The sequence below is a fragment of the Felis catus genome, chromosome A2 (genome assembly GCF_018350175.1).
Source record: "Felis catus isolate Fca126 chromosome A2, F.catus_Fca126_mat1.0, whole genome shotgun sequence".
NCBI lineage: Eukaryota > Metazoa > Chordata > Mammalia > Carnivora > Felidae > Felis > Felis catus.
The window spans coordinates 135,446,658-135,465,874 of NC_058369.1; the positions used below are offsets into that span (position 1 = coordinate 135,446,658).

Sequence of the window (19,217 nt, forward strand, 5' to 3'; positions counted from 1 at the left end):
CTAACTATCTGTCAGCAAACTTTGGGTTGCTGGATGATTTCATAATTGCCTTCAAATGTACTAACAAGGATGCAGGTTTGATGAAATGCTTATGAGTGGTGGCTTTAGAGAAATCAACCTCTATTCTCAGTATTGAATTCCACGCTACTAATGTATTAATGCATCTGTCTCCTGCCTTTTTTATTTCAGTACCTACTAGAAATGAAAAGCTTAATTCTACCCCCAGAACATATCCTGAAGCGAGGGGACAGTGAAGCAATAGCATATGCGTTCTTTCATCTGGCGCACTGGAAGAGGGTGGAAGGGGCTTTGAATCTTTTGCATTGTACGTGGGAAGGCAGTAAGTAATTTTCTTTCTTTGAAACATTTTTTTAAGAGCATGAAAAGATGCTAAAACTGTTTTTACCCTGAATGTTCGTGATGAATAATGACGATTTGCATATCTATAGCTCTTCTTCTCTGCAATGTTCTATCACTGAGAGATGATGGTTAATGAGGCTCTTCAGTTCCCCAGCAGTGGTAGGTGTTACTGAGGCGATGCCATCCTTAAACCTTAAAAAAGCAAGTTTTACAATAGATGGGATGAATCTGGACTGTTCTGGCAGAGGAGCATTCTATAACTGGAAAACCCTCTTTGGAGACCCGGACACCCCCTCAGCATCAGGGGAATCTTTGGCTTGGGGTTAGGCCTCGGGCTGGGCTCTGACTACCACTTCTGGATGGCTTTTCCAGAAGGATTGGCTGAAGAGCCACAGTTATCCTCCAGTGGAGCTGGGTCTGCAGTTATGCTTCAGAACAAGAGCAGTGGCCACAGGACCCTCGTGTTTGGTGGCAAGTGGAGCATTGGTGTGTTAATGGATAATGCCTATCGGCTAGATGTAGGGATAAATCGGTCTGAGTATGTGGCAGGCATAACCGGTTCTATGAAGGAGAAGAGGCTTTAATTGTCGGTGAGACAACGCTCCCTGTCCTGGAGGAGCGTCTCATCTAGTTGGGAGGAGTAACCAGCACACAGCAGCTGCCCAGTGATCTTTTCAGAAGGGAGAGGTCTGTGGGGTGGAGGAGTCATGGGTAACCTTATAGGTCATATGGAATTTGAACCAAGCCTTGAAGAACTAGGACAGTGTCATAAGCAAGGACACTGTGCTAAGTGGCAGGCCTGTTTGGAAGAATGCAAATTGAGAGGAAAGGCCCAAGACTACAGATTATTGGACAATATGTGCATTGACACACTGTTACTAGTTTAAGCAAAACAAATGCAACATGTAGCGTGGGGTGGTTTTTTTTTTTCCCTCTCATAGGGAAACAAAACAAGTATTAATCTTCTGATAATTTTTTCTTAGTTCACTCCTACTCTGATCAGCCTCACAAAGGAATGTCTTTTTAATCCCTTTCACTCTGTTTATCTTTGCTGCTTCCATTTTTATTTTGGTAATCTTCTGCTCTTCCCTTTTCCTGCCCCACCCGAATCCAACAGGAATCCAAATTGATGCAGGAAGGGGGTGGGGTTGGGGGGGGCAGCCACAAGGAATGGGGTAAAAGTAAGTTGACAGAGATGGGACTCGTGTTGACTGAAAGTTTTTTGCTTAGTTTTGAAAATACTTCTTTAGAGAATTGATAGTGAGTTTACTTAAATAATTTGCTATTTATAACTTGAGTGATGTTGACTTGGTTGATGCTTCCACCCCCCCCCCCCCATAAGTGTAATAACACACTTCAGGTGTCCCGGTCCTATGTTAAGAAAGCTCACTCCACTAAGGGCATGTGTAGGCGTGTGTACAGTCCCCACTGGGTTTGGTTTATTACTGCATTTAATGTGTTCTGCCCAAAAAGGACAAAAGGAATTTTTGTTTAAACACAAGAAAGAGATAGAAAAAGCCTAGCAAGATTGAACATTAGAGGCCTCAACTAGGGTTAGTTGCGGAAAAATTAAGTGGATTGATTGGCTAACCAAATAAAGATACAGTCATAGATTAGCATTTGGGAAACATAGCAAAATTGATAAGAAAATTACAGTTGTATCGAAAGGATCAAAACAGGGAGGCAAGAAATGATAGAGACATGGTGTTAGGAATGGCATAACCATAAAAAAAAATCCCCTCAGGAATAACTGGAAATTTTGTTTGGAAATGAGTTACCCATATAATCAGATAACAATGGGGAGATTCTCTGAATCAACTGGGAAGGACAATGAGATCTGAAGAAATGTGCAGTAACCTGGTGAGCTCCAAAATCTAGCAGAGTGGGAATGTTAGGGGAATGTAATTACCTCAGATTTTATTGGAATGAAGAGAGGAGATGAATATTTAGACATAAACCAGGATAGCAAGGCAGTCAGGGACCTCCAAGAAAGAGAAATTCTGCATTTGATCCTTACGGATAAATAGAAACCACTCCAAGGAAGTTACACGACTTACTATTAAGTTTTTGAAAAGAGAGTCCTACCATGCAGTTCTAGATGGGAACTGTGTGAGTGCTTCCTAGGCACAGGTGTCTTGGAGAATACCAAGCACCTTCAAGAGTGGGCGTACAGCTGGGTAATTTACCAAGAGTTTCATGTCCATCATTTCATGTACTCTTCCTGACAACGTTCTGAGTTAGACCGGAGAGAGAGAGAGGTGGCCACCTCAGTTGTGTAAGAGAGGAACACGGCCATCGAGAGGAGTGGCTTGTTGTAAGTCTTGCAGCCCCTGTTGGTGGAGCTAGGATGTAAACCCAAGTCCACTTTCTCTTCAGGCTTCTTTTCTATAATACCAGCTATGTAGCTTTTGCCTGAATAGGTTAAGCATAAGAGGATCAGTTACCTCTGAGACATTTGCTTGGAAGCCTTCAATTTACACCACAACTTATAGGCTTGGGAGTACTTACTCCTCTTCTAGTGTTTAGAAAGTTAATCATTCTATATAAAATTGTATTTTTGCTGTGGAATGTTGATTTAAATATTTTAAATGTAGAATGAGCCCAATTTTATAAAAAATAAATTCTACATATAAACAAAGGAAAGAGACTGGAAATAAATGCATCTTTAAGTGGACTTTAAGAGATTTTTTCCTTCATATTTGTATGTTTCCAGTCTTCTCAACAAGCATATGTATTTTTCTACAAGCACATATATGTATGTTTCACTGCACAGTTCTATTTTTTTTTTTTTTATGAACAAAGCTCTAAATCTCTCATGGAATTTAGAAGAAAGAATTACCACTTTAACTTCAGACAGTCATGTGCAGTCTTTTGACAGTGCTTCCTGACCTGTGTCCATTCTGAGTTAAATTAAATGGAGGCATCAGAGTTTGGATTTTAAATCAGAGGACTTGGATTACAATTCCGACGCGGCTACCTGTAGTGGTATTTACTTAACACACCCAGTTTCTCAAAACTGTGAATCACAGATGATATCGATTGCCCTCTCCCCACCCCAGGGTGTTGGGCTTCAAGGCAGTTGCTCTGGGGCAACTACAGTAGGTGAACCGCTCCGTCTCCCTCAGAGGTCCCTCAGACCGCCTGTGCCCGAGTGCAGGAGGCTGCACTTCCTCCAGTGCACCACGTGGTGGCGCCTTTTGACATCACCAGCCTCCTAGTTTAGGTTTTGTCCTTTACATCTTTTCTAGTTCATTCTGAAATGTAAGGCCATTCCCCAACTCCCTTTCAACTTCCCCTTTTCATTACAAAGGGAATTCAGGGAGGAAGGTAACAGTACCTAATTTCACCAGTTCCCATGTTAAGAATGAGTATTCTTCTAGTCAGTTGATCTTTTGGAGATTAAAAAACATTCTTCTGTCAAAAGTGTTGGTTTAGGGGTAAGGATGGAGATTATATTTTGCTTTGCGCTTTAATGAGTTTATTATGAGTGTTAGTCATCTTGTGGAATTAAGTGAATTTCCCACCAATCAGGCTGAAATAACTCACATTTTTGATAAAACCCCAAAGTCCAGCTGATGCATGGCAGAGATTGTTTGGGTTTGAAACATATGGTGGTTAAAAAAAAACCTGAGTCCTCAACCACAAATACATCAGCATTTCAAAGGTTTCTAAAATGTTTGATTCATCACTATCCCAGCCCCTGAAATTGCACAATATGTTCCTCAAAGTCAAGATAATCAAGAAAGGGGAAAAGCTTTAATTTACAAGATTTAAAAATATGTTTCTTAGGTCATTACACAGCTGCCACCTTATCTGAATTACACTTATTTTAAACACTGTAGGTTCTGGTTATCCTCACACACAAACACACACACACACACACACACACATACACACACACACACACATTTCTGCAAGTCTGAGTTGAATATACAAAACGTATATAAATGAGGGATCTCATTTGAACTGGGTCTTATTTACAACAGTATTGCGCCTTATGGGGCCCTATTTTAAATGGCACATCTATGTTTTACCTATATTAAATACTGATGTGGCCTTATCTCCTTCCTACCTCGATCTTTACAAGGCTCATTTTAGCTGTATTTATTTTACAAAGCAGGGTAGTCTGCTGACCGCAACTATGAACTTTAAGATTTAACTTTCTTAGTTCTATATATCAGAAGACAAGTATGCCATAGGGTAAATCACTTAGCTTTTCTTTGTTTCCGTTTTTTCCACTTGACCAAGTAAGACTCTTTATTTTCTTTTTGGAGATTTTTTTCTCCCCAAAGAATTCACTAAATAATGTATAAGATTTGAAGGTGGTGTTTTTGAGGGGGACTAAGGCAGAATATTTCCTTTGAGAGGAGAAAATGGCCCATTGTTGAAGCATAGGATGAAATTCTGATTCTAATTTATTCTCTTTGAACCTGATAGTAAATGCTGCTTGCTGTAAGATGTGGTCCTTGGGGCATTTCCTCTAACCAAACCTTTCCTCCAAAAGGCTGGCACCTTTTGGACTGCTAAAGAGAGATTTCCCTACCACTCAGCCCATAGAGCTAATGCTAAATTTTATAATTTGGGGAGAAAGCGATGGTCTGCTAAAGTTTCTGGTCGTAGTTAACTTACTGTCATAGCCAGTCTCCAGATGTCATGCAATGCCTCGTCACCTACTGCCCAGTAAGACTAGCTTGTCCCTTTCATTTATTCTATCTTGGCGATGGGCCATAATTTCAATCCGCCTGAGATTTTAAAAAGAAAACTGTGTCTCTTCCTGATTGTGCATTAGTTCACTTATTCCTTTATTCATTGAACATTTATTGAGCGCCTCCTTTGTGCCAGGCGTTGTGTTGGAGAGACCAGGATACATAAGACTCTTAAATGCTTTGAGAGAAACATTAATATGTGTGTGTGTGTGAATACACATATGCGTCTGCTCCTATATAGTCACATATACATCTAGAAACACACACACACATATAACATACAGTGTGCACACAGGCAGTACTGTCATGGAAGTAGGAACAGAGTGTTCAGGTGTTGATGGTCACCAGCAAGTTAGAGGATCTCCTATAAAATTCCAAAATTTCTCTTCAGAATTGGACTGGTACATCATTTAATCAAGGGAGGGTGATTTTCCCAAGACCACATAACTAGTGAAAGAATGTGGATCAGAACCCAGGCTTTTTGACTTTAGAACTCTTTATTATTGTGCCCAAATGCCTCATAAAAGACAGCTAGCCTTTAGAGCCAGTTACCTACTTTACATTCAAAGGTGACAATGTAAAATTTGTATTTTGATGATAGTTTTCTGCTCTGTCATTTGCACTTCTAGTTGTTTATAAACAAGTAGCATTTTTACTTATTAGCAAGAGTATGACCTGATAGAGAAAGTAGGAACTTTGGGTTTAGTAGAAAGAGAATGTAAAGAGAAACCTAACCTTTATTGGGCCATCGGGCCCCATGTTTAGACACTTAGTTTCTTGAAGCCTCTCAGAGTCTGTAGTATTCTCATGTTTACAGACAGAGAGACTGGACACAGACTAATGACCCACCCAGTCTCATACAGTTGTTAGCTTGGTCAAGTTTAGCTCATCTTTACCTGTCACCTCCACGACTCCTTTATTAGATATGCACAGCATGGGGGCACCATCACAGGGAAACTTCCACGCTGATTTTCATTATTATTAGATCATCTGTTTCCCGCCACAGGCAGTGAGCTCCATCAATGCAGGGACAGTGTGTGGCTCACCTTTCTATCCCAGGCACATGAGGAAGCACTCACATTTTAATAAGGTGGAGCTAGGATTCAAACTCACTTCTCACTACTACAAGTAATCTGTCTATATAAAGTTCTCTGAGATCTTCTTTGAAAAAGGCCAACATAGACAAAATATCCCACGTTATCTTCTATCCTTATCCATATAGTGGGTAAGATGAGAGGTCACTGGAAATCAATGGGAAAATTGGGAATCAGTTTGTTCATGTATCTATCCTTCTGTCCCTTCTTTGGTTCTGTTAATTTTTTTCTCCAAGATTAGTATAGGGTCTCTGGTGAGCACAGCACTGAAAGGCATGGGGCTTAGAAAACGAGTCTGGTCAGGGAGAAAAGACAGCAGTGTAATGCCTCAGACTTTGCTGTGGGGGTCCTATGTGTTCATTAACTGGCTCCGCATTTCATTTAGTCTCTTCCTCAATGGCGCAACAGAAGTCAAGGTAGGAGAGGTGACGGCACATAGAGGAAAATGCAGACATGAAATGCCGTTCGTGTATTATACATTAACCTGGAGTGGCCCAGCTTTTTTGTTTTGTTTTTAACCAAATACATGTACATTTTTAATTCCTCTGAAACGTGTGTTTTCCCAGACAAAGATTTTTAGGAGCCTTGTAGTCACTTAGAAAATAGATAAAATTAATAAAATAGATGCCCCCCCCTTTTTTTTAAATTCCTCTTTCCACCATCAGATCAGCATGTAACTACTTGCACTTGCAAAATTTCTGGACATTCAGCTAAAGCCACGAGGTTCTTGTCTTCTCAACAAGGGGATCCGGAGGTGGGAGGTGAGGCTGGTGGGGCTTCTGTGGTGCCTCTTGCTGCTCTCCCCAGACCTCCACTGCTTATCTCACACTCTCCTGGACCCTGCACAGCAGGGTGGCTGAGGGATAGAATTGCAAACAGAAATTGTATTTGCTTTTGTTTAGTGAGGCCAAAAAGCTTAATCTTATTTTCTGAACTCGATGTAAATGACAACTGACATGAGAACGAAATTTTTAGAGCGCCCCAAACATCTTTCAGTCGTGGAGGTTGCGAGGGAGGGAGCCGTGGGAGGGGGCGAGGTGGGGAGAACAGTGCAGGACGGCTGTGTGTGTGTGTGTGTGTGTGTGTGTGTGTGTGTGTGTGTGTGTAAGTTGTATGTAACCACTCTCTCCACCCTCTCCAAAAAGACCAGAACTGATTAGAAGGAGAAGACTAACTTGATGCACAGAATCCTGTATGCACGCCAAACACTGCAGAAAAAAAGATCTGGCATCTGACTGAAAAGACACCAACCAACCATTTGATTTCTATGGTTGAACACTCTCAAGATCTTGCACTCCTATATTTCACTTAAAAAATTGCTCCCTGAAGTGCAGACTGACTTCAATTTTGAGTAAAATTTAGCATTCAAATTTATAGCCGCTTTGAAAAGTGAGGGTTTATTTACATCATGTGAACCTGAACAGATTCATAATTACAGCAGCCCTGTCGTGCATAGAGAATCTGGGGTAAAAAAAAAAAAAATTCCACGTAGGTTTTTCCACATTTTTGGGATGCTTTCATAGCAGCCTTCATTTATGGGAAACGGTATTAAAATCCTGCCATACTGCAGTTTAAATTTAAACACACTGCTTCCCAGAAGAGATTTTAGCGTACCCTGTTAAGGCACTGGTTTTGTTTTGTACTTTTTTTCCTCGTCTTGCAAACCTATTGAGACATACTGGTTCCTCCGAGTGATGTCTGCGTGCTAACAACCTGTGCAGGGAGTGCCTCTTGTTAGTTGCAGTGAGCAAAAGCCATCTTTGTGTGAAAGAAAAGTCTGATTGAACTAGGGTGAGCCTTTCATTTTAAGAAGAGTTAAAGTCTGGGGTGTTTTTAATGTTTTAATCTCCGTTTAAGAGGTTTCTGTTACAAGAGGAAAATTGATAACATTTTTACCTCAGCAAACTGCCAGCACACTGGCTCTGCTCTAATCCCACGTTTCTAGTGATTTATATTCTCCATGGCAATGTGCTGTAACCTCAGAGTGATACCACTGTGGTGTAGATTGACTGCATTCCAAATGCTGGAATCACATACATAATGTTTTTACTTTTAAATAATATTCAGACACCAGAATAAATACCATATGTGCACTGATGCTGGTTACAATGGAACCTTGTCATTTCTTGTGAGGGAGAACATTCTTTGTTTCTGATTCCCATTTGAAATAAGTATGCAAAAGATAAATACGTACATTGATGGCATTTTGAGAAGGTGGAGGTAATTATACAGCTGAGGATGTAGCTACGATTCCTTGAAATGCAGCATTTAAGACTAAAAAGATTGTTGTGTTGCCCCTACCTACTCCTCTTTGATACACACGAAAGCAAGGATTGTTATGTGACCTTGCCAATGTAGGGTGTCGTTTTTATACTTTACGTGTACAGCATGCTGTAGTTAAAGGACATCTGTTGAAGAAAAATTACTCTGTGAGCACTAAGTTCATAGCAACAGTGAGACTAACATGCTGATGACATCGTAACAGGGAGAGTAACACACGTGATAATGGAAAGGGATGGATTGATTGGAAAGCCATAATTCAGTGTGAGACCTCATGTTATCTGAAGCCACAAGAGCAGAATTTAGGTGGCCTGACATCATCAAAACACAGATAATCAATCTCTCCAGATCCATTTTTCCCCCCACATGGTATTGAAGATTGAAAAGTTTCATTTAAAGTTTAGAAATACCTCCCAAGTCATGCAATTTTAGGTTTGCACTTTTGTCCATCTTGGTTGGAATTCTCATCCACCTAGACATGTTTTTTAAATAGACATGGTAGAATGCCTTTCATATTTGTACATCTATAACAAGCTTCAGCTAGTCAATCCACATTTGCTTCTTGGGGAAGCATTTCAATCCAGGTTTGTGTTATTACCATCAGTTGAGCTATATTGAATTAGTGCTTGTGACATTTTAATAATACTTTGTAGATGAGGAAATCCTGGGCATTGAGCTGATGGCTTCCCTACTCCCCTGCACCCTATCCCCACCCAGTTTTGTGAGGTTTGCCCAGAATATATAGTGTGAGATAAATGTGTGAGTCATACATCATAATGCATCTCTGACAGCTTATCTGGCATATAACTCAGAGTTTGGGTAACTCTTGCATCCTTTCTGGGAGTTACTTGTAGAACTGTTTACCATTATAAAAATGCTCGAAAGCCCCTTTTTGAAATCGAGAAGTTATGAGACAAATATTGAACCTCTAACATATTGTTTCTCATTTTCAGCTTTTCGGATGATCCCTTATCCCTTGGAAAAGGGACATCTGTTTTATCCTTACCCAATCTGTACAGAAACAGCAGATCGAGAGCTGCTTCCATGTAAGTCTCACTTCTGTATTCCTCTCCTCAGCCAGTGAGGGTGGTGTGCACGAATGTGGGGATGGGAAGAGGTGGGAATGATAAATGTTTACAGTGTTCCTTGTCTTTTATTACTCTTCTCCCAAGCCCTGTCCTTACTGGATAGCATATGCATTAAAATGAGTTATGTGTGTGGGTTTGGCATCCTGCTCCTCCAAGTCCCTCCAGATTCATCAAAGGGAAAGACCTCCAAGGACTTAAATTTAAGTGAAGAGCTATCATGTACCAGTTGGCCGGAGCACAGAGACCCCTAGTTCCAGGCTGATGTGCACGGGCTGGTCCACTGTGCGTGGTTCCCCCTTGCGTGGCCCAGCTGGTCAAATGCAGTCTGCACAGAGTGGAGTTTGAAGAGGAAGCACTGACTTCAGAGGGTGCTGCACATGAGTCACGGATGAGAGGGCAGTGCCAGGACGCTGGCATCATTGCCAGAGGCAGAGTCGTGGGGCAGGGCAGGCGTGCTGTCTGTGGTGATGCAATGCTCTTGGCCAGAGGGATTTCCCATGAGCAGCTCGTGGATGCACGTAGTGGGTTGGCATGACATGCGCAGAGCACACGTGCAGCCTCAGCACTGTGTGCAGCAAGAAGAGGGGGAACCCTGCCCTCAAGAACCTTACAAGCTGGCAGTCTCTTGGTCCACACCACACGTGGGAAGAATGATTTGGTTTACTGTAATACGACATTGTTTTGACAAGTCCTACTAAATAGCTATTATCAAATCATACTGTATTCGGGGATCCTGTCCAGGCTCTTCGTGTGGCCCTGACTTAGGACATATTTTCCTCCCTCAGATAATAAGCTCCAAATTTTGGCTATTCTCTCTCCCTTGTCCTCTCTCCTACCACCGCCTCTCTTTGACCCACCCCAGGTATAGCCTATCTCAGAGCCCAGGGGAGTAGTGTAAGTTTGGAGCCCTAGGTGCTCCAATAATAAATTGTGCAATGCCAATGTTATTGAGCCTATCATAAATCCCCAACATGGTGGGGTCTGGGTGCAAAACGAATTGCTCTCTTAGACTGAAACAGCGAGAGGTGGCTCACCTGTTTCCTTGCTGGCCCGAGGCAATGTCATGTTTGTTCCTTATGGAGCCGGGAAAGTTCAGTGATGCGTTGCTCCTTGCCCGAATTTATTGTGAAAATGCCTCACACTACATTAGATTCTATTTCAGAAATTTCTGTTATGTGTGCCCACACTTTACCTTTGGACTCTCCTTCAGGGAGACCCTTGTTAAAATTTCCATTTCTAGTAAGAATGGCAGTTTTCTGAAAAGCACAGTTTTAAAATGTTTTCTTTGAATCCAATTAAGTTTCCATGGGACTAGATTCACTATTAGAACGAGATTATAGCTCTTAAAAGAAACTTCATAGGAGTAATCTTTATGAACCTGAAATAGAAAGTTATGACTCTCATTTCTTGAACTGAATGCAGTCGCCCAAAATCTGATCTCCCCTCAAAATCTTTCGGGGGTTGGGTGTTGACAGCAAGGATGGTGTGGATACAAAGAGGGCCGATTGTTTTAAATGCTACCCACGTTTTGCACTTTAAAAGTACCCTTGTTGGACATTAGGCCCCAAGCGTGCTTGTACCTTCTTTCGAATCCCAGCAGGTAGATGGCCCGGATTCAGGTGTGCACACTTCTTTGTGCTCTGTCCCTCCCTGCTGTCTCCACCCTCACTTTCAGGCCAAGCGGGTTACAGTTTAGGGCTGCAAGTAATGAGAGCTGAACAGTCGCAGAAAGGCCTTCAGATCTTGGATTTCCTGAAGAACGTGGAGCACTTGGACCCTCTCGGTTCCAGGGGCAGTACTGCTCACAGGCAGTTTTACAGCCCCCCTAGCCAGGCGCCTGCAGCTGGGGCCCCTCTCTCTGCGCAGGCCAGCCTTATCTCCCCTGGAGGGCACCCCCAGCGCCCAGGCTGCTCACAGCCACATGGTGAGCAGAAAGCAGGGGGTCTGTTCCCTTGGCATTGGCACCACCTGTTCTTTGGTTTTCCCAAACCCAACATCTGAAACTTTGAAGTTATGGAAGGGGGTCTAAAGAGCACCAGTTTGTTTTGTTTTGTTTTGTTTTGGTTTTGGTTTTTGGTTGTTTGGTTGTTTTTTGTTTTTGTTTTTGGTTTTGGTTTGGTTTGGGTTTTTTTTTTGGTGATTGTTGGAAGTGTATTTATCATTACGGTTCTCCTACAATTGTGCCGGATGACCCCTGCAGCCTTGATTTCCAACCTTTGCAGATTGAATTGGCCACCATGTGAGGTCCTTGCTGAATGTCTATCAGGGTGGCTCCCTCCACCGACAGATTTAGAGTGTGCCAGGAAAAAATACAAGATAAACTAATATCGCCTCATTATAATGACTAAAATATTACAGGAAGGTCAAAATCTAGAGAGAAGATTTTTTTTTTCCCAGTAGACTTAGTTTTGGGTTTTCCGGGTTTTGTCCAATGAACATGTATTTTATAATGTGAATAAGGTTTTGTTTTATTTGTGTTTCCTTTTGAGAAAGTAATACTATGTATTAGGCGTAGAGTGTGTTACTGTTCCTGCCCCAAAATATGTAACATCCTCAAATTAGCCCTATCATGCCTCCCAAGTAGAGCGCTCAAGGTTGAACATGGACTTGGGAGAAGCAGATAGGCAAGCCAGCGGCTGGCTCAGATGTTGGCTCTGGTTCATTCAAGTACCCTGCCCTTTTCATTTCCAAGAGGCTTCAGCCACAGCTCTGAAGAGTCGGTCCCACGTACAGAAATTCCCTGAGGATGCATTTCACTGTGGCACTCATGTTTCCGTCTGCATTTCTCCGCAGCTTTCCATGAAGTCTCAGTTTACCCAAAGAAGGAGCTTCCCTTCTTCATCCTCTTCACTGCCGGATTGTGTTCCTTCACAGCCATGCTGGCCCTCTTGACACATCAGTTCCCGGAACTCATGGGGGTCTTTGCAAAAGCTGTGAGTATTTGCCAAGAGGGGGGCCTGAGGGAAGGGACATGGGAAGCCAAGGGAAGCCAAGGGAAGGAGAAGAGACATGAAGGAGTGTTGTGTAGAAATGGATATACCTGCATTGATTGTTTGCTCACTGTTTAATTTTCATCTTCATCAGTAGAATCAAAAGGTTGAGGGTCAAATGAGAAAAGTGTAGGTTGTTTGTAAATGCATGCCTTGCCTCATTTCACAAAAAAATTACCAGGTTTCAAAAAAAGCATGAAGCCTAAAAGGATTAAATAAATAATTAAGGGAATCCTAGTAAATGAGAAAATGTATGGGAAATTACTCAGTTTTACATAAGTTGAATGACATTATTTCTAATCTTTAGATATTGTGAGTCTTTCCTTCAATAAACATGAGATTTACATTTTCAAAGATGATTTCAATAAATATTTTAATGGGTACAAACTGTTGGCTTGTTGGGGGAATGAGCTGACAACGTGTGAAGGGCTCGTAATTAAAAAGTATATTAAGAACTTGTATTAAGAAATATACAGACGCGACATTTAGAATATGGAAATCCAGTAAGAGTCTTTAAGTAGGACTGTGGAGAGGAGCTTTAATAATAAGAAAAGCCATCTGCATTGACAATCAAGAGCCATTGTTTCCTTGTTGAAAACCAACCATTTTTTTAACGTTTATTTTTGAGAGAGAGAGAGAGAGAGAGAGAGAGAGAGAGAGAGAGAGGGAGCGCAAGCGGGGGAGGGGCAGAGAGAGAGGGAGACAGAATCCAAAGCAGGCTCCAGGTTCTGAGCTGTCAGCACAGAGCCCGACGCGGGGCTCGAACTCACAAACCGTGAGATCGTGACCTGAGCTGAAGCCGGCTGTTTAACCGGAGCCACCAAGGCTCCCCGAAAACCAACCATTTTAACCTTACATGCAGTGAGGATAAGTGTAAGGATTTTGCCACAGATGGGTTTCAAACAGAAGGAATAAGGAAAAGAGTATCAATGCTTTTTCCTGGAACTCCATTCTGATTTCAAGGCGAGTGGAGTCAGAAAGGATGATTTCTAACTTGGCTGGGTGATTTAATCCCGTTCCAGATGATTGACATTTTCTGCTCGGCAGAGTTCAGGGACTGGAATTGCAAGAGCATTTTCATGCGTGTTGAAGATGAACTGGAAATTCCACCGGCACCTCAATCTCAACATTTCCAAAACTGAACTCATCACGCTCTTCCCCCACCACCAAAACCACCCCTCCTCCTGTATTCCTGACCTCTGCCATTGCCTCTGCCATCCACCCAGTTACTCAAGCCAGAAGCGCAGCAGCCGTCCCAGGCTCCTCTCTCACTCTCCACACCCTACCTGTCTCAGCTCCCAGTCTGTCGGATCTAACCTCCAATGCTACTAGGCGTTCAGTAAATGTAATTCATCCCTACTTAGCCCCTTCTCTCCCCATAGCATCTCTCTCAGTTTAGGTCTTATTATTTCTTGCTTGGACTCCTCTGCCAGAGTCTTAACTGGTCTCCTTGCTTCCAGTTCCATCCCCTGCCAGTCCTTCTCTCATACTGACACAAGAATGATCTTTCTAAAATGCAAGTCTGAGCATGTCACTTCCCTGCTTGAATTTCTCCAAAGGTTTCCCACCAACTTCAGAATAAAGTCCCAGATCTTTAGCAAGGCATGCAAGGTCCTTTACAATCATGCCTTGCTTGCCTCTTCGGCCTCATCTCTCCCACCTCTTGCATAGACACTGCTCTTAGACCATATTGACTCATGACTCCCAGATGCACAGGCTCTTGTACACCTCAGTGCCTTTGCACGTGCCTTTTGCTCTGCATGGAATGCCCTTCCCCATCACCACCTTGGCTTGTCCAACTCTACTAACTCCTCTTCACTCTTTTACACTCAGCTTTCTTTCTAAGTTTCTCCCAAGCTGAGTTAGAGGTCTTTCCTCCGTGATCCCACAGTATTCTATGAATACCTATATTATCACACTTATTGTACTATAATTGTTAAAAACTTGTCCGTTCCCCTTTTAGAATGTGAGCTCCTTGAGAGCAGGACTGTGTCTTCCTCATCTCTGTATCCCCAAAGCTTTGCACAGTGCCTTGCACGTAGTAGGTTTTCAATAAATGATTATTAAATAAATAAATGGTAGTGGTTTCTGCAGAAAGAATCACTGTAAAAATCAGATACAGTTTAGCATTTCTCCTCTTCTTTTGTAATTATAATCATGGACTCTTAGAGTTGAAAGGGACCTTAAACTGCCTTCAAGAGTAATGGGATGGAGGTCATTTAGACTCTTCTTGAATGCTCTCAGTGATGGGGAACTTGCCTACTTAACATCAAAGCCCATTTCATTGTTGGATCACTCAGAAGTCTTCTTTATATAAAATACGCCTTCCTCTAATATCCACCTGTTGTTCCTATCTACCCTCCAAAACTATACTCAACAAGTCTCCTTCCTGCAAATTCTTATGACAGCTAATACATTCGTGGTGACCTCTGACCTCTGACTCTTGGTAAAACATCTCAAATTTCCTTAAGTCTTCTGTATATAACATGATTTTTAAACCCAGAACGCCCCATGTTGGATGTTCCCTAGTTCATGGACCTCCACTATTCATTATTATACTCCCAAGTCAACCTCTGAGTAAAAATAGTTGCCAAAATTCTGAATAGACTAGAGTTTAACTTAGCAAAATTTAAAATAGGAATATATTTACCATAGTAGACAATTATATTTCCTCCTTTTATGTTCCTCTCTTAAACATTTTTTAGAGCATTTTTGTAAAAATATGTCATTGTCCCAGTATTTTTCAGTAAACAAATAGCAGTTGGTGGGATTTTGGATCAGAATAGAGATTTTCACCCTCTAGTGTGAAAAAAATTCACTTGGCCCCACCACCAGAAACTCAGAATATTGAGTGCTAGCACCCAGAAATCTGTGTTTTTAACAAGGATTCCAGCAGGTTCTGAGTGAGGTGTTGAGCACCATACCTGCTTCTAGGAACACTGGTCTCTAGCAAGCTGAACATCTGAGCAGCCACTCACAAGTACGTGGTGCTGTGCCAGTGCCACTGGGGGGAAAGCTTTCGAAGTGACAGATGTTTTGCCCTGGCTGTACCTTGGAATCACCTAGGGAGCTTACAAGTGACTAATGCCTGCCTCCTGACTTCACTGGCCTGGGGTGCAGCATGGGCATCTTAAGTTTTCAGATGCTTCCCAGGCGATTCAGGTGTGCAGCCAGGGCCGAGACCACCATATTGAATGAAATGACTAATGGCCTGAAACTGCATTAACCAGGGAAGGGTCTGGGGGAGTGGAGGATAGTAAATAGAATACAACTAAGTGTCCCTAGAAAAGGCTCTACTGGCTCCAGAATATCAGTGATGTGTTCATTATGGATCATTTAATGTTTCCAAAGCTCTGGTTTTGAGTCTAGATCAGATGATTGAATAAAATATCATTTTGCCTTATGGTCCTCCAATTTTATACTCTACCGAGGTGCAGTAGTTTGGTCAGCTACTCATAATAACCAAATATAGTTTAGATAAATTTGCTTTTAAACCTCTGCCTGGAAGATCACATTCATCTTGCCCTTCCTGAAGGTTTAACAGTTTCCAAAATGTTTAGAGAGACTTCGTGGGGAAGGAAGATGGATGGCCTGAAGGAGACAGGCACCGTCCCTCTCCCCCGACCTTGTCCCCAGAGTCTTCCCCCATGTTTTCACCCTCCTCACTGCTGCAGGCCTCTCACGAAGCCCCCTGCACGTTATCGCAGTCGCCCTATAGGCTTCCCACAACCATTTGCAGCTTGTGAAAATGACTTTCTCAGCCCTCGCCTGAGATAATATCCCTGGGATAATGACTTTTAGTAGATGCAGAGAGATTGCACTGGCACCCCCCAGGCTACATGCAGCTTGGGAACTCTCCAGTGTGTTTATATGTTGATATGCAGCCAGTAAAGAAGCCCACAGCAAAGTAGGAGCCACTGGAAAATAGTAAAACGAACGGCTTCAACTGGCTTTCCCCCCTAATCTAATCTACCTCAATGACTTAAGACTAACTCTTCCTAGAATGTTTGGTTACTAAGATAAGGTTGCTCATATAAATAAGTTATCGTTCCAAACCCAGCCCCTCATAGAATGTGGGAAGGTCAGCATTTTGACCCTGTCTGCTTTGAAGGGCTCTGTCTTTCCTCCTCTGATCTCTCTCCTTCACTGAGACTGAGCCCCCTGACTTCTGACTCTCATCTTCACTTATAGGCCTTGACCTCTTTGAAGTCTGATATTGATTACAGTGAAATGTCAATTGTCTGATTGCATAGGGCACCTGGAACTTATTCAGATAAGCAGAGGCATTTTGAATGTTAACGAGGCATGTTGGGAGCCATGACCTTCTTCTAAATAATGGTGTTTTGGGAAAAGGAGGATCAGGCGATTGAAGTGTCACTCTCTCTTTTTTATTAGTTCAGTTGCCTTTTCTCACCATAAGACACTGATTGAATCACAGTGCGTTTTGGACCATGTATCTCTGCCCTCTGGACAGAAGTTTTGGATGTTGAGATAGACGAGCTGTTCCAGGGGTGCCTGGTGTTGCTCATTCAGACTAAACTTTTCAGGCCATAAATTTCCCAAGTCTGTAAGTGAAACTGCCGTTTCTCCATGCATTGGTTGAGTCTCTGGCCAAAAAGTATTGTCTGATTTTCAAACATGCAAACAAGTATAAATGAACATCCAAAGCAAGGCTTGCTCCCCCAAACTTGTTTTTTATACCTCCTGATGAAAGCCACTAACCTTTATCTGGTTGCTGAATGAGAGGGCTTATCAGCTTCAGACGCCTCATTACCTTGTATGCTTCTTCCCTGTGGGAGAGGGATGGGGAAGAGGATGCAGGGAGGGGTGCTAAGGAGGGAGGTAGCTTAGTGATAAAAGGTGCACACCCCCACTTGGGTGCTGCGAGAGAATTAGGATCTTTATGAAAAGGTTCTGGGGATTCTTTTCTCAATTCTCCCAAGAACAGACCACTCTAGATATGAGGGAGAGCAGTAAATCATCACATATACTGGAGGTGGTAGGACTTCATTTCTCTTGCGGAACCTTATTGAGAAGTGCAGGTGAAGTTCAAGGAGTCAGGGCCCACTGTGTCTTACTGTGCAGTGTGGGAAGAGGGGCAGTTACAGACATCAAACAGGGTGGGAGATTCCCCTCTTGATTTCCAGAGGCCCCACTTTTGTTCTTTTTATGCAAGTCAGGACAGTGCCCAAAACAAAGCAAACAAACAGGCCTTATTTTGAAGCAACTTTGTAACGACCTCTTCATTTGCTCTGCTACCCAAGCTGAGGCTCCTTGGTGTCCCACATTTAGTGCGTGAAATTGCCCAGAATACAGACCATGAGCGATGCCTTTCATCTAACCACAGTAGCTCATGCTAGTATTCAGTAGTTCCTTACCCACTCCATCACAACTTCGGTGGTTCTAAATCTTTTTTAGGTCAAGTCTTTAGGAGATGATAACTTCACCAGCAATATCACTTGTTTGGTGAGCCCCAACTAACAACCCCTGTCAGCATCTCTGGTTTATCCAGACTACGTCAGCACCTGGCTCCTCTTTATGGAACTAGGATTATAGGCAGATGCTGTGTTTTATGGAGCCTTAGTGGTCTCAGATTACAAACAAACAAAATCTCAAAACTAGGATTTTAATAAACAAACAATCTTCTCATTGCTAGGATTTTACAAACTCTGTCATCAGCAGCTTGGGTAGTAATTACTCATTCCTGGGCCACAGGGAGAGCATCCCGCATGGTTCTGTGCATGTAACAAAGGACAGTTTCAGAAGGTTACCAGAAATTGCCATATATCTAAGACCCACTTGATGAAAGAGCCATCCACATTTGCTCAAGTGCTAACATGGCTGCCTATTTCTTAACTCCAAACCCAAGGTGGCATTCAAGGCCCTCCCCAGAGTTCTTCTGGTCACTTTTAAACTCTGCACTATTGAGCTAAGCTGAATTATTTATCCTCTTCTGAGCATACCAGTTACTTTCCCATTTCTGTTCCAGCGGCTCATTGAACCTGGAGGGATCACCTGCTTGTATTTCTCTCCTTGCCATCGTTGCCCCATCTGCATCTCTGACATCCCAGCCATCCGTTGTGGTCTATTTCAGTTGCTCCATTTTAAGTTTTTCCTGATTCTTTCAATCCGAACGGATTCTCTCCCTTTTCTGAATCCTCTTGATGCTTTTATCTTCCATCTTCCATTCTATGATGGTCTATCTGGTACGATTACTTTGTTGTGTAAAGATCTCTGTGGCCACCTATCCCTCCCCCATGACCCTAGGCTTTGAGCTCCCTGATAATGGGAGTTTGTTCCCAGACTCCTTTATATTTCATCCAGCACTTAGGTGCCTTACTGAGTAAATAAATTTAATTGATGTAAAAGACATGGGGAAAGATTCCAAATCTTACACTATCTTGAGTTTCCTCACTCTAATGTCACACTTAATGGTCCAGCTATAATGTGTCACAGACCTTCCCAAGTAGTATTCTACTGCTTCTTAAAAACAACTAGAGAAAAGGAAAGATTCTGAGGTCAAGTGAATTTTGGAAACTTGCCTGCCATACCCCTTATTGAAGACCTGAAATCATAGAACATATGGCCAATGGAGGAGCCTGTTTTACTTCATTAAATATACTACTACTTTGACCTCAGAACCATGTTCCCCCTCTGCATGTGTATTTACATACTACCCTTGGTGGTATAGACTGTGCT

The 19,217-nt window shown here is 42.4% G+C and overlaps 1 protein-coding gene across 7 annotated transcripts in view; it reads left to right on the plus strand.

The window, feature by feature from the left end:
* ST7 (suppression of tumorigenicity 7) overlaps positions 1 to 19,217 on the plus strand; it is a 250,915-nt gene that overhangs the window by 230,390 nt on the left and 1,308 nt on the right. For 5 of the 7 annotated variants that reach the window (XM_006929305.5, XM_006929307.5, XM_045041275.1 and 2 more), the window contains 4 exons: positions 190 to 340; positions 9,394 to 9,486; positions 12,322 to 12,461; positions 13,541 to 14,590. In XM_006929305.5, the coding sequence (XP_006929367.1) occupies positions 190 to 340; positions 9,394 to 9,486; positions 12,322 to 12,461; positions 13,541 to 13,660 (504 nt within the window). In that variant the 3' untranslated portion in view covers positions 13,661 to 14,590. 7 annotated transcript variants of the gene reach the window in all.